Here is a 13,881-nt window from a genome sequence, read left to right as displayed (position 1 = left end):
TATGCGCTCTAGATTGTATCATGCACGCTCGACTCTTTGTACTTTGGCGGAGCTTGGCAGGTATGGCGCGCTTCTCGGCAAGGGCCATGTATAACAGAAGGGCATCCCAAAACATGGGAAACAGCGTCTAGTGATGCGCAGGCGAACTCTATTCCATGTTGTTTGCTTATATTCTATATCATCAATGCTATTGAGTACTGACCAGAGCCTTGTTTACGCACGTAACAGTGTGGCTACTTCTTTTAGTAGCAGGCGCACTTTGCTCAAATTTGGTGGCCACTGAGTTCCCCGACGGGTTTCACGGAAGAGAGAGAGAGAGCTAAGACAAGTCAGACATGAGGATGATGCGGCTGGGACGTGGCGGGCGGCAAGCCGGCATACGTACCGCAATAACGCCCAGAAGTGAAGAGACAAGGTCTCAGAGTGACAAGCTTCTTCGGATCCCAGGTGCTCCGCTGGCGCCGCTCTTTTCCTGTGGCCGCCGCCGCCCGCAATAAGCTTTTGGCTGTTGGGATTGCGGTGGTTTTAGCGTTTGGCCAGGCATTTCTTCTGACTAGCACCAAAGCATGTTTTGGCCGAGAAGGCAAATAATAGAAAAGCAAACTTTCGAAAGCAGGGGCTAGCACGAAAATGCAGCGTCCTGATTCGTGGATTGCTTATACGGCAGCTAGTCAGTTGGCACACATATGGAGTGACCATGTGGCCAACAACGCGCGCAAGAAGAAAAGCGTATTTGCCATTCTCCCTCGCTCTGCTCCCACCGACGATGACTGGGTCGCTGTTGGCAGGCTGGCCCCCAGCATCGTCTTACTTTGGCGCGGCCGTTAGACTTTTTCTCGACAACAGCAACAGGCTGCGCCAGCATTTTCCGACGATTTTTAAATTTACGAATAAGCATTCTCGTGAAATTAGAGTTGCATCAGGCGGAAGGCTCGACCTGCTATCCTGGCGAAACTCTGTATATTCATGTCCATATATATGCCTGCTCTTGCTTCGACCCAATATGAGAGACAGCTCTACAGTATCTAGAGTCTGACACGTATTACTATTATCATTTCAGCCGTTAACGCATTTTGCGCCTCGTCATCATCCCGCTCATTAAAAAACGCACACGTACCACTCTGAGAAGCCTCCGGTGCGCCCAACGCGAACGCTTCAGAGCCTCTTCACAAGAGCCACCACCACCACTCGCTGTTGAACTAGCACAACCACACATTGCAAGTCCGCAAGCCACGGGCAGAACCATCTCGTCATACCCCAGGACTTGCATCTCAACCTGGGCCTCCCTGCGACCATCTTGTATCACATTTGCGCCCACCTACACGCCACCATCCTTGAGTGAGCCGGATTATCTGACAAGAGCACAAAACAGGGCTAGTCATTACAACTAGTTAATTACAAGGCTTGCCAGCAAAGCAAGTGCGACAGCGATACGACTCTACCAGCACACACTCGCGCCGAGCAGCAGTCTTGCCCCCACCATTCAGAGGTGCAGAGGATCCCCTGAATTCTGACTGCCACCTGCCTTGGCCTCGCACCCACAGTTTGATCGCTGGAAACCAACTTTCGGTCTCTAGTTGCTTTTGCAGAACAGAGAGCTAGTCCCAGGCTTGCACTCCGCCCGAACTCACAAACCTTCCTCACACCCTCTCCACACCCAGGCCGCCCCGCGGGTCCCCTTGCTCTCCGTCGCCCAAATTCTAGCGGCACTCAAGTACCAGAGGTACTCCAAGTACTGTGAGCACTACCAGTACAAGTTGACTACTTCAGGAACCGCCTCTGTCCATACACCCTCACGCCCCTCCAGTCCACCCGACACACCCACACCCACAATCTTGCCTACACTCCCTCCTCCATCACACTTCTGAGCCCGCTGCAAGCTGTCTGCAAGCTACACATATAATAGTACATGCCCTCGCTGCTTTCCCAATCTTAAAATCCTATGTTGACCATTACTCCTCCTGAAGCTCATCAGTCTCTCACCTGTTCACCTCAGAGCCTATTCACTTCCTTCCATAACATCGACGCCTCTTCCACCTTTCCTTCTTCCACCGACGACGTCACCAACATGCCTCACCGTCTGCCCGACCCTGACTCCCTCGTTGCCGGCGTCCCTAGCACCAGCCCTACATTTGCTCTGAAGATGGGTTCCTCACAGCCCGCCATGTCGGACGTCTCCCAGGCGCTCGAGATTGCCCGCGAGAGCCCTGCTGGCGCTTCGGACCCTACCGTCGGCAAGATTCTCGACCAAGCAATCGCGCACATCTGGAGCAAGATCCAGGCCAAGCCTGACGACTATGTCATGACCCGCGAGGAGTTCTCCGTCTTCAACTACTTCCAGCACCGTTTCACCGGAAATAAAGCTGCCGCCGCTGCTCGCGCCCGTTTCTGGGACAAGACCAACGCCTAAGAAGTGCGCCCTGCTCGTTACACTGACGGCGGACAACGCCACCAGCCCGCCCGAGGGTGCCACTCCAAAAGAGACCCGGCACGCATGCACCAAAAAAACCAGGCGATTTATTCCCTTGCATCATTTTACATATTTCCTCCCAACATTATCTTTGCTCATCCATTCGACTCTTGGGCGTTTGGCTTTGGATCGCAACGTTGCGCTCGCCAGTGCTCGAGACAATGCAACGACGCAGGAGGAAGCAAGAGACCCCCACGATGGCCACTCTGCGAGTGGAACAGGTAGCGCAAAGCGATACAAGGCTGGCGCACTTGCTCCTTTTCTCCCTCGAACCATGACTTCGCTTGCTATGCGCCTGTGAACTCTCAGCGACTGAGACTTGCAGGCTGCACATCACACCACGAGGCACCCCCACGCTGCCAAGGATGACGATACATGGCAACCAAGACAGCCAAGACAGGGATATGTCTTTGGTGCAGAAGCTTTCCGGAGGTCGTTGCAACTACCGATTTGAACATCCGAACCGGAAAGGGAACCTTGGGACAGCCGGTCAACAAGGCTATGCTATGGCCATCAGTTTGCTATACATGGACAGATGCACGACAGTGCCACCAACAGGTAGTCCACGGGATGTATTCCCAAGTCGGCCAAAATTATTTTACGAGACATGACCATCATTTATTCTTTCACGCATTGCATTCACCACAGGGGGATATCTGTCTATTTCACATACACTTGCTCTATTTCTATCTTCATGCACCAATTTGAATGTACGCAGTTTCCTCGAAGCATACTTGGCTAGTTGGTTAGTTGGGTGAATGCACTTGAGATGGGAACCATGATACCCCCTTTTTCTTGAAGAAATCTTTCTAGTTCAATTTTTTAAAACTTTACTTCACTCAAGACTTGCCTCATGTACTTGATACCACTGCCTGATAGTGAACACTTGGCGCATTGAAATTGCTCTCATTTCACTTGGTTCTCAGAATGTAACGTGCCACCACTGACAAGAATAGGATTCGCACCTCGAACCAACCACGTGCGACAGCAATACAATGTGCTCTGACACTGGAAAATGACTCGAAAAATAAGACTAGCAAGCAAGCTACTTTTTTTATGCACTGCGCACGCATGTCACTGGATAGACGACGAAGAAAAAATATGGACTCTTGTCAAGGTGCGAGATTGGCCGCAGTCCCGGCAACTCGGGTCGAACAAAGGATCGTCCAAGATGTTGACCTGAGCGCGCAGGAGCGGTGGAAGAAGAAAATTGTGGAAATGGAAAAAAGAACGGACAGGGGCATGTCGATTTCGCAATCGAGTGGCGAACGCTCAACCTGTCACTGTGTAGAGAGCACCACCACCACCAACCACCGCTCGTGGCGAACAAAGACTCTCGAGTAGAAGCCTGTCAAACTTTAAATTGGCAGCCTTCCTTGCATGTGCTCCGTGCATAACCCACAGACCCGTGGATTTGATTGAACAAAGATGCAAGCGAGAAGCGGCCCTCGGTGTATTCGTACGGGCGATGGCAGGAAGACGGTGCTCTAGCCGTTTTACGAGGAGCCATCATCCCTGTCGTTGTCAAAATTTCGACGGGCTACGTGGGCACTGTCCGAGTCATACCCGAGCTTTGAAAATGTTCTTTGAATGTTCTAGCATCTATTCCCGAGCGCTTCTACGTCGAGGACCCTTAGGTCCGCGGCCAGGTACAGACCTGGGCCCCCCTCCCCCTCTTCTTTACATTCCGTGCTGAAACCGTTGCATTCGACGACCCCTCCTTGCCTTGAATTCCGCTGAACCATTGGCTTCCGACACCTAGGGCACATCTGGCGTTCCGTACTCATCTCCATCGATTGGGCAGCCCGGAGATGCAAAATCCCCGCTCCCCGTTTCAATGCCGTCGTTCGTCTTCGGCAGTCGCTAGGCAAACACGGATGCAAGTGTTGTGTGTGCGTCTCTCTCTCTCTCTCTCTCTATTGGAACGGGGAGGGGTCCCCTTTCTTTCCTTTCGATTTTCTTCTTTCGGCCATCCGAGGCTTTGCTCTATACGGCGTCCCTTCTTTTTTTGAATAATGATGAACTTTTTTTTATAGTTGTTTCATGAGAATGTCGTCGCGCTGCACGATGCTTCCCACCGTAAAGTCGTGAAACCCAATGGCCGAGTAGCCCAGCTTGGCATACACACGGGCGGCGGCGCTGTTCTCCTCCCACACGCCAAGCCACATGTGCGTGAACCCTTCGCTGCGGGCAATGTCCTCCATGGCACCGGCGAGCCGACTGCCGATTCCTCTGCCGTGGTGCGCCATGTCGACGTACAGCCGCTGCAGCTCGACCGTCGAGGCGACGTGGGCAAGGCTGGCGACGCAGGGCTCCGCCGCCGAGCTGCCCCGTGTCAGCTGCGCGAAGCCTACTACCACTCCTCCTTGTTCATCGTTCGATGCGCTGCTGCTGCTGCTGGACTTGGCAGCGTCTGTAGAGTCCGCGCTCGTATACTGGGAGCCGAGGTGGTGGTGGTGGATTGCCACAAAAATGTCTTTGGTGACGTCTTTTAGCTCGGCGGTGATGAGCGGCTCCGTATACGCGGAATCCAGATAGGCCAGGAGCTCCTCGTCCGGCACGGAGTGGCCAAAGGTGCCAGCAAAGACATCCCGGCCAATGCGGATGATGTCAGTGGTGTCTGCCAGGGTGGCTTTGCGAATCTCAATCATCTTTGTCCGATACTGCAGAAACGAAGACTGTGAGGCAGCAAGGCAGAGAGACTGAGCGCGGCTCTGGCATTTTTGAATCCCGGGCTTCACTGCGCGGGCTTTGTCCGCTATCAGTTAGTTTGCTAGTGGCCCATTGACGACATGGTCTGGCGCGCCCTATCCATTGACAAGCTTGTTGGTCTAGTTAGCCCCAGAATGCCCCAGAATTATCAAGAAAGCCACAAAGCAGCGGGTGATCTATTGACGAGCGACAGGACGACTGTATCGACTCGGTCTCGGCCATCTCGGAGGCGTCAATCTAAAGCATCGTTAATCTCATGTGAAAAAAAATGGTCCATGTTACTCCTACGACTTGGCATGCTACATCGGCTCGTCCACCGGCTCGTCCACCGGCTTGTTCATTAGCGCAAGTGTAGTAGTTAGCTATGTAGGGCGATTTGCTTGGCCCGTAAGGGGACGTTTCAGTGGACTGGCACAGTTAAAGTGCGACGTTCCCATCAGGGCCGGCCAACCAGCGCCAACCAGCTGTCTCAATTAGGCACGTCGGAGGCTTCTTGGCCGCCACTTCGGCTCTACTAAAGTCCAAGGACTATTAAGACACGAACGTCGAGGGAGTGCACTCAGTATTCGAGCTCAATCTTCAAATCCCTCCAATTCAGGCCGCCCTCTACCTGTCATCTGTCTCTCACTCCCTCTCCTCCCCTTTGTGCTGGGTTTGGTGGTGCTTTGATAAGCCTGCTGCCCGAGACACTGTCTTACACTGAGAGCCCACGAGCAACGCGATTGGAGGCGCGCCTGGAATTCTGTGCCCGCGCAAATGAAAGTCAATGAGGGAATCGACTCCAAATTTGCCAAGTTCAGTTTGGACCTGCCCTTTTGTCTGTCTCACTCCAGACATGTGCTTCACGAGGAGGCCGGCGGCTACTTTGTGGCCGGGTACTTTATCAAAGGCCCTTGTCTTTAGCTGCATGCTTTGTAAATTGATCGACTTGACCCTATATGCATCTCACGCACGGCCTGTATACCCCTCACAGCCATTCGACATTTCAATTTTTTTTCAACGGGCTTTGAAAGACGAACTTGCGATTCGGGCGCCTCTCCTGCGTCTTTTTCATTATTTGCTGGTAGACAAGACTTTTCCGTAAATGAACACAATGGCGCGCGTTACTTGGTTGGCAGTTGTCACGCTCTCGGCCATCGCGAAAACCGCGCTGGCAGCCACTGTCCTCCCGAGGGCACTCGACTACGAAGACCAAGCGTCTGTTCTAGAGTGCTTCCAAGTCAGTAACCCGGTTCTCTCTGATAAGGGTCTCGTCTCCGGAACAGATATTGTTGGGCCAGCAAACAACTCTGAGAAGCCTGTCGCGTCTTGTCAGCAAACGTTGATAACGTATTCGTTTCAAAGCAGTTATGGCCATCCATATGTCTGTAAGTGCTGAAGTTCTGCCAGTCGTGATGGCCAAACTATTAGCTCTCATCGGACCCTCGACTAATCATGCGGATGTTGTGGGAAGGGTAGCCGACTATTCTCCTCCCAGTTGTGACTTCAACCGTGTCGCGATGAATCTCACGGTTGTCTCTGAGGGTGTTCAGTTTGATCGTCTCGCCATCATGTATTTAGGTGACATCGAGGTATGGCGCACTTCAACCGCTGAGCCAAAGTCACATCCGGGCATCTCATGGACGTATTGGAAGGATATGACCAATTATCTCAGCTTGTGGAAGGGGCAGCAAAAGCTCATCTTTGACCTCGGTAATACCGTCAACGACCAGTACACGGGCGCGTTCAATGTCACATTGACGGCCACGTTTTTCTCGGTCAAGGCTACAGGTGAAGACGATCAACAGAGCCCTGCATCACAGATCATGCCTATTTCAGCGAAAAGAGGCAGCGACGGAAAAAGCAGTGCCTTTAATTACCCCGGCGATACTTCTGTCAGCCTCAAGATCCCTCAGGCCGCCGTCCGCGCGATTGTCTCCATCTCTGCCACCGGTCAGTCTGACGAGGAGTTCTGGGAAACCAACGTCCCCGACTCTATTCAAGCCAATGCCACAGGCTACTTTGGGAAGAGTGCATTTCGTGAGGCCAGACTCCTCATCGACGGGCAGATCGCGGGCCTTGCTTGGCCTTATCCCGTTGTTTTCACCGGTGGGATATCCCCACCTCTTCACCGGCCTATGGTGGGCATTCAAGCTTTTGATCTATTAGAGAATGAGATTGACATCACTCCTTGGCTTGGTTTGCTGTGCGATGGCTCGGATCACACCTTTAGTCTCCAGATTGTGGGCGAAAAGGAACAGAAACCAGGGTCCTACTGGATCATGACCGGCAAAGTATTCGTATGGACCGACGACGGCAATCAAACCACGACTGGGCCAGCACCGCAAGTCACCGTTGACCCCGTGAGCTTGAACGCGTCTGGGGGTGGAGACAAGGGAGGTCCGATCCTTTACCAGCAATCCATCAACCGCTCAATCCGTGTCAGCACCGAGCTCACCATTGCTGGCCAGAAGAAAAAGTATGCCTGGAACCAGCGCTTCTCCATGAAGAATGACGGGAACATTACAAACGGTGGAAATGATCAATCTGTCAACGCAATATACGAAGGCCAATCAACCGCCACCAGCGACTCGTCGCCGTACTTTTACGTTGGCTTCAGATACCCATTTGTGATGGAAATCACAACATCAAATGAGAAAGATTCCCTAAAGTTGACCACGAATCTGGAACAGGGCATGGATTTGACTGTTACCGGGATATCGGCCTTTGATTACGGCATCGGAGCCTTTGGCAACCGTCTCAAGGCCAAAGTTTCAGGTAGCGTACTGCAGACCACGCGCAAGGCCACAGCCAGCTACTACCAGGCCCCCGACGGCTCCAGGACCTCGGGCGAGTCTGAATCGCACCAAACCTACAAGTTTGGCGGCCGCGGGCCTTCCTCCAACACGACCAGCCAGCGCTTCAGCAACCTCGCGCCCCTGCTGTACAGCCGTGACGTCAAGGTAGTGGGCGACCGGCGTGTCAAGGACGACGTTTTCGTCTATCGCTCCAATTACAAGGGCCATCCTGACAAGATGAGCGCCGGCAAGTTTGTGCAGGGCTTTGCCCCCGTGCCGAACCCGCAAAAGCCCGGCATGGCCAAGTTCATGGGCAAGGGCGACCTGGCGAGCGGTGCAACTGAAAACTTGGCTGTTCAGTGGCAGACTTGAGTCTTCTCGGGATACAGACCCTGGCCCTTAACCCATTGTCCTATTTGTGCCAGCAATTGCATAACGGCACGGTCCCCCTCCTCCTCCTCACGGGACCGAGAGAAACTGCGGGACAGTAACGCGGGAAAGGGGCGAGGGGATCCCCTTCACTTGTTTCTGGCCCGGGAGAGAACGGGGACGGTGGTACATGGCTGGCCGGGGGGGGGGGGGGGGGGGGGGGGGGGGCGGTCATCGATCGCAGAAACAGCCCATAAAGATGGTGGCGAATTTGTTGCCACTAATGAGGAAAAGAACGCGGTGTGCTGGCGGACGGGAACCTTCATTTGGGATAAAGCGTCTTGATTTGCTCAGCTATGCGAGATTATTGGATTTCGTGTAGAAACCGTTGTCATTTGTGACTGCCGCGCGTTACATTAGATTTAGAGTTTGGCAGACCTATCACATGTATGGGTGCAGCGTTGTTCGACATGCAGGCGTGCGTTATCCTACTATATACCATTTTATTTCCGTCCCCGCTTCTCGCGTTTCTGGAAGTATATTGAGGCTAAGCTAGGGCTGTGAATGCCGCATTGTCTAAGCTCGCTGGAGTACCCCAATGGCCTGCGGAAAATGTCCTTTCATGTTTCTGCTCGGAATCAAGTCAAGTAAATGTCTGTCAGCTTTACTTACTTCGCTTGATGCAACTAAATTAGTCATTTCATCCATTTAATTGGTCATCAATGACAACACCGTTACTGCTTCTGCGCTCAACCCTGGTCCCTCGTCGGCTATATGATAGTTTTCCGCGGGGTTCCTTTCCAGTCACGTCGATCAGTCTTGGCACAAGGCCATGTAAATCAGTAGCGCGAATCTAAATCTGCCCCCCTCGCTTCAGGCTGAGATGCCCATCGTGTAGGTTCGCACAAAGTTGACGGTGGCAACGGGCGACCCCTGCCCGCGCCCTATGTGCCGCGGCATATGGCCGCAGAAGGCACGGCTCCCAACAGAGATGCTGAGTACGCCACTTCCAGCTCCACCGTGTAATTCTTCGCCTTGCATAACGGCTACCCATGCGCCTTCTCCGAGGCTATGTAATAAAACTGACCTCATTGGATGAACTTTAAAACTGGTGACTCCGTTCTAGACTTGTCAATCGGAAAGTGTTTTCGAGAAATAAGATGTCGTATAGCCTTGCATTGATTCGGAACTAGTCTGTGGCTCTTTGGGTTTGACGAGACTTTCGTCTCGATGTGGTACTCTCGGTCGAGGAACGTGTTGGTACATGGTACATGAGGGCGCGTGATCGGGAGTGTCTATATGAAAGCTTGAGCACCAATCGCAGAGATGATGGAACTTGCTTCGGCGCATCTCAAGCATATTGCCTGGATAAAGCGCATAAAAGAAAAATGTATCTTGTAAGTTCCTGGCGATCACATACAGCTTTGCTAGAAGTGTAGATTGTTGAGAACAAGTACATTTCTCCATTGCCTATGTATATACAATTGTTTTCGCTACAATATTTGAGCTGTCCTGCTCGCAACCACTTCAAATTGAAAATAAAAAGAAAATTGTAGTATTCGTAAATCATAGCATCTAGCATGTAGAGCCAGTGGTGAGGATGCGCTTGGCCTCCTGCGCATAAGTGCAGCCATTATTGACGTTAGCATCAGAGAAGCCCGCCGCCCACATCATGACACCGCCAAAGGCCGTATCAGACTTGTGCTCACCGACGAGCGAAGCAAGCTTCGTAGGCTCGAGATAGTACTTGGCGCCGCTCTGGGTGCCGGTGGCGCCGAGGGGCGAGGCAGGGACGCCGATGAAGATCTTGGCGTTGGACGAGGGCGTGTTGGCGACGTTCTTCTTCCAGTCGTCAAAGTTGATGGTGCCGTCGACGGAGCAGCCGGGGTTGTTGTAGAACTGGACCCAGAGGTAGTCAAACTGCGCCTGCGTGATGATTTCGTTCATGTTGGGCTCCGGGATCGGGCACTGCGGCGCGCCGGTGATGAAGTACTGGTTGGCTGCGTCCGAGGCAAAGTTGCCGCGCAGCTTGGCGATCATGGCCGGGTAGAACTGGTTGCCGCTGTTGCTCTCAATGTCAAAGTCCCAGCCGTTGACAAACGTACTGCCAAAGGGGCGGGGCACGCTGCCGTTGGCGCCGTTGAGGTTACCGTAGGCCTCCCACAGGTTCTGGCCGATGGTCTCGGCCTCGTCTTGGGAGGAGAGCGAGTAGGCGCCCGCGGCGCCGCCGAGAGACACGATGACCTTGACACCGTTGGATTTGCAGGTGTCGATGGCCTTGGCCAGGTCATCGCAGTTCTGTCCCTCGCCGGAGGGCGCAATGTAGCAGGACTGGCCAATGGTGCCAGAGGCAATTTTGTTGCCGTTGCCGTACTCGTATAGGAAGGAAAGCACAACAATGTCGACGCCGGCAGACTGGCTGCAGTAGGTGGCTAGGTCGTTGTTCTCGACAACACCGCCGCCGTTCTGGCCCCAGTAGACGACGTTCTGAGCGCCAGAGTCGGCACGGGTCGTGATGGTGTGAGGTGCTGCTGAAACGGACGACGCAAGAGCAGCCAAGGCAGTGAAGGTAGTCGGCGAACGCATGATGGATATGTAGAGCGTGCTCGAGGAAGAAAAGTTTGGGGTATATGTGTGTAGAATGGCACCAAATGTGCAAAGAAGTAAATGTATTTACAGAAAGGTGAATGTAGCAAAGGAATGACTGGTTGTAAAGGCCTTGAGAAGAGTGAAGAGAACGAAAAGAACGAGATTGTCTGAAGGAAACGATGTCCTTATATCCATCTCGTCTCTCTCCGTGATCCTACCAGATGCTACGACAGATTCCACCACAGCCATGGAAACGTGACATTCAACATGCGCATGCGTGGTATGGTGAGACGGCATGGGAATGCGCGCGGATCGTCGTCGCTTACATGCTCACGCCAATTGGCCATGGCGCGTTGCGTAGCGTGTTAGAGATGGGTTGTTGGCGGATGCACCAGCCTGTTGTCTGGCATTGCAGTCAGGACATGTCCATCAGCAGGACGGATTTCGGACTAGGACATGTCAACTCATCTGGCGTGCCGTTCGTTTTTTTGGGGTCCGGGGCGCCCTCTGTCTCAGATTGGTCCGCCCGTGTGACGGCGCCGGCATCACGGCGTCAAAAGCACTTGCCTGTTTAGGCAATGAGCGGCTGGCGGGCTGCAGCTGTCAACGGAGCTTTCGACTGATGCGGTTGAGAGATCTTCGACTTCTCCACTGTAGCATTCGAAAATGGGAGAGAGGGAAATTGATTGGGAAAAACTCCTGTTCGGTACCGCAGAGCAATTACTACGTCCGTGGATTGGAGACCCGGTCGAACAAGGACGGAAACAGGAGAGCTGCGCAGTCGAAGTAGTAGAACGATACACTTGTATTGGGAAATTCTCAGTCTCATTCACAATATTTTCTGAGGCGAGTCGCGATGCAGGTTCTTGGGTTATCAAAAGTTGCGCCAAGCGCATGAGCGTTTTCCATAACGGCTCCTGTTTTTGACCATCATTTCTCAGTTCATCATAGGTCGATAGGATCTGGACAACACTTGGAACATCAAAAACTCCCTAGAGTAGCTCGAGCCAGGTGCCTCATGAAAATCACTGTGAAAAATTAGCGACACTTCAGTAGCTTGCCTGGCCATGCTTGTTTGTTAGGTCCCGGTATGAGGATTCAAAATTATCAAACCCAAATAAGATTTTACGTGGTTTTATCGCCCACGACGCGTTATACTCCAGTTTTGACTTGTTCTCACTGTTCTCACTGTTTTGCTGTTCATGTGTCTTGAAATACCAGCTAATCATTGCTGGCGTATGCAAACTCCCAAACCACGTCCCCGGACGGACGAGCCCGACTGCAGCCATGCCGTAGAGAACGTAGTATACTTGCAGTCTCCTTGGAGAATGGAGATTTATTTCCACAAGTCCCTCAAAGTCGGCATTATCTTCCCGATATTCCACGAGGCCACAAGGCTTCGAACTAAATGTGAAACTCGACGACCCGCCCCACGATCGGCGCCCGTCCCCTGACTTGACCAGAGGTCGATTGGCCCTAGACAGTTCACCAGCTGAGCAAGAGATTGCGGCGGACTGAACAGAAAAAGAAAAGAAAAGGGCCGAGAGGGATGATGGGATCGCCGGCAATGGTGGTTTCCTTTCCATCGATGCAGCTGCTCCTTGAGAGGTTGCATGCTCGATGCAGATCTGTCAGTCCGGGGCCAGGTGCGTGGCCGTCGATTCATTCCCAAATGGCGCGCAGTGCCATGAGAACAGGCAAGCCATGGCTTTCCTATTCTGTTTCGCGTTATCTTCCTTTTGCGGTTCCGCGCTCTTTCCCCCCCACGCATGGTAGACACCTGCTTATCCTGGATGCTGATCCAACGTGGGCAAGACGGGGTCAATTTAAATGGTAAATTGCGCAAGTGAACGTTACGCTTTTATGGTAGGAGGCGCTACAAATCAGTCATCACGTATGAGGGCTGCTGTTAATACGCATTAGTAGTCTAGGGTTCCAATTGAAAAGGACGGTAAGCCGCGCCACAAGTAGGACGCATTGGCGGAACCGGCCCTTCGTGTCAAGGCTTACACCGGTACGCGACAGGCTCGCTGTGGCCACACACGGGCAAGATGCAAGCGAACTACAATAACGCTGCACTCGAGCCTTCATTTGGTACAGTTATAAGCTGGATGGGGCATGGGACTGTGGAGTCTGGGTTGGCGATGATGGCATCTCTGCTATGTTTTTTTTCTGTTACTTTTATTGCCACCTACTCCCCTAAAGTCTCACAGCCTAGACAACTTTGCATGACCCAGGCCAAGCTTCAGTGACGTAACTTGGGCTCATCGCCGGGTAGCTCGGCGGTCCTGCACCGCGACACACCTACGCCGAAAGTGACTTGTGCGGGTGGGCGATTTCTCGAAACGAACGAATAAGGTTTGCGCCGTGAGGTCATTCGCTCTGCCCCGTTTCAATTTTATTTTTCCTCGTTCTGCCACCAAAGAAAAAGGTAGGAGCACAGCGTTGGACGAGGCCGGTTTAGTCGATGCTGCTCCACCATCAACGAACCTTGGGTTTTACTGACCTTGTTTCCGGGCCAAAAGTCTTTCGTGGCGGTTTTTGTGACACCTGGTTGCTGGGCTTGGGAAAATACATGTCAGTCGCGGTGTTTGTTGTCTCTTCTGAGAAAAAACAAGAATTATCATAGACGTTTCCTGCGGTCCTTGAAGAATTGGCCACCGAAATTTTGCATCGTGTAAGCGTCGAAATAGCCTGTTTTTGGTCAAGGTAGAAAGACTTTGGCTGCCGGACCCCACAGAGCTCAATCGATCGCATCATCGATATATCAGCTACCGAGTATACCGAACCAGGTATTACCGCTACTTCTCGTCCGTTCCTTTCACACCTTTCAACTACTTTTACATCGCGTCTTCGTCTCTCAAGACTTTGTATCTCCAGCAACGCTCAGCCGCCTAGCAAGCTTGTCTGAAAGCTCGAAAGAACCTTTCCAAACAGTAGCTGTACACTTGTCAACCGTTCACC

General features: G+C 52.7%; 5 protein-coding genes across 6 annotated transcripts; 2 read left to right on the top strand and 3 right to left on the bottom strand.

Moving 5' to 3' along the window:
- Nucleotides 1-8: 8 nt before the first annotated feature.
- On the bottom strand, nucleotides 9-865 carry LMH87_010442 (uncharacterized protein; the record flags this gene model as incomplete). Its single annotated transcript, XM_056197603.1, has 4 exons — nucleotides 9-148; nucleotides 222-319; nucleotides 386-498; nucleotides 812-865. 4 exons carry the CDS (start codon nucleotides 863-865, stop codon nucleotides 9-11), a joined length of 405 nt encoding a protein of 134 aa, XP_056054636.1.
- Nucleotides 866-1,942: 1,077 nt separating this feature from the next.
- Nucleotides 1,943-2,410, top strand: LMH87_010441 (uncharacterized protein; the record flags this gene model as incomplete). The annotated part of the gene is made up of 1 exon (XM_056197602.1): nucleotides 1,943-2,410. One exon carries the CDS (start codon nucleotides 1,943-1,945, stop codon nucleotides 2,408-2,410), a length of 468 nt encoding a protein of 155 aa, XP_056054635.1.
- A 2,090-nt stretch (nucleotides 2,411-4,500) lies between these two features.
- Nucleotides 4,501-5,121, bottom strand: LMH87_010440 (uncharacterized protein; the record flags this gene model as incomplete). 2 transcript variants are annotated; one of them, XM_056197600.1, is made up of 1 exon in its annotated part: nucleotides 4,501-5,121. In XM_056197600.1, one exon carries the CDS (start codon nucleotides 5,119-5,121, stop codon nucleotides 4,501-4,503), a length of 621 nt encoding a protein of 206 aa, XP_056054633.1. The 2 variants fall into 2 exon arrangements, with proteins under 2 accessions (XP_056054633.1, XP_056054634.1); XM_056197601.1 differs by having other exon boundaries at nucleotides 4,501-4,719.
- Nucleotides 5,122-6,266: 1,145 nt separating this feature from the next.
- LMH87_010439 (uncharacterized protein) lies at nucleotides 6,267-8,331 on the top strand (the record flags this gene model as incomplete). Its single annotated transcript, XM_056197599.1, has 2 exons — nucleotides 6,267-6,549; nucleotides 6,641-8,331. 2 exons carry the CDS (start codon nucleotides 6,267-6,269, stop codon nucleotides 8,329-8,331), a joined length of 1,974 nt encoding a protein of 657 aa, XP_056054632.1.
- Nucleotides 8,332-9,903: 1,572 nt separating this feature from the next.
- On the bottom strand, nucleotides 9,904-10,914 carry LMH87_010438 (uncharacterized protein; the record flags this gene model as incomplete). The annotated part of the gene is made up of 1 exon (XM_056197598.1): nucleotides 9,904-10,914. The coding sequence occupies one exon, from the start codon at nucleotides 10,912-10,914 to the stop codon at nucleotides 9,904-9,906; it is 1,011 nt and encodes a 336-aa protein (XP_056054631.1).
- Between the last annotated feature and the right edge of the window lie 2,967 nt (nucleotides 10,915-13,881).

This window comes from Akanthomyces muscarius, chromosome 5 (assembly GCF_028009165.1).
Source record: "Akanthomyces muscarius strain Ve6 chromosome 5, whole genome shotgun sequence".
Taxonomy (NCBI): Eukaryota; Fungi; Ascomycota; class Sordariomycetes; order Hypocreales; family Cordycipitaceae; genus Akanthomyces; species Akanthomyces muscarius.
Note: the sequence above shows the minus strand (reverse complement) of the source record. Positions and strands in the feature narration are given on the sequence as shown.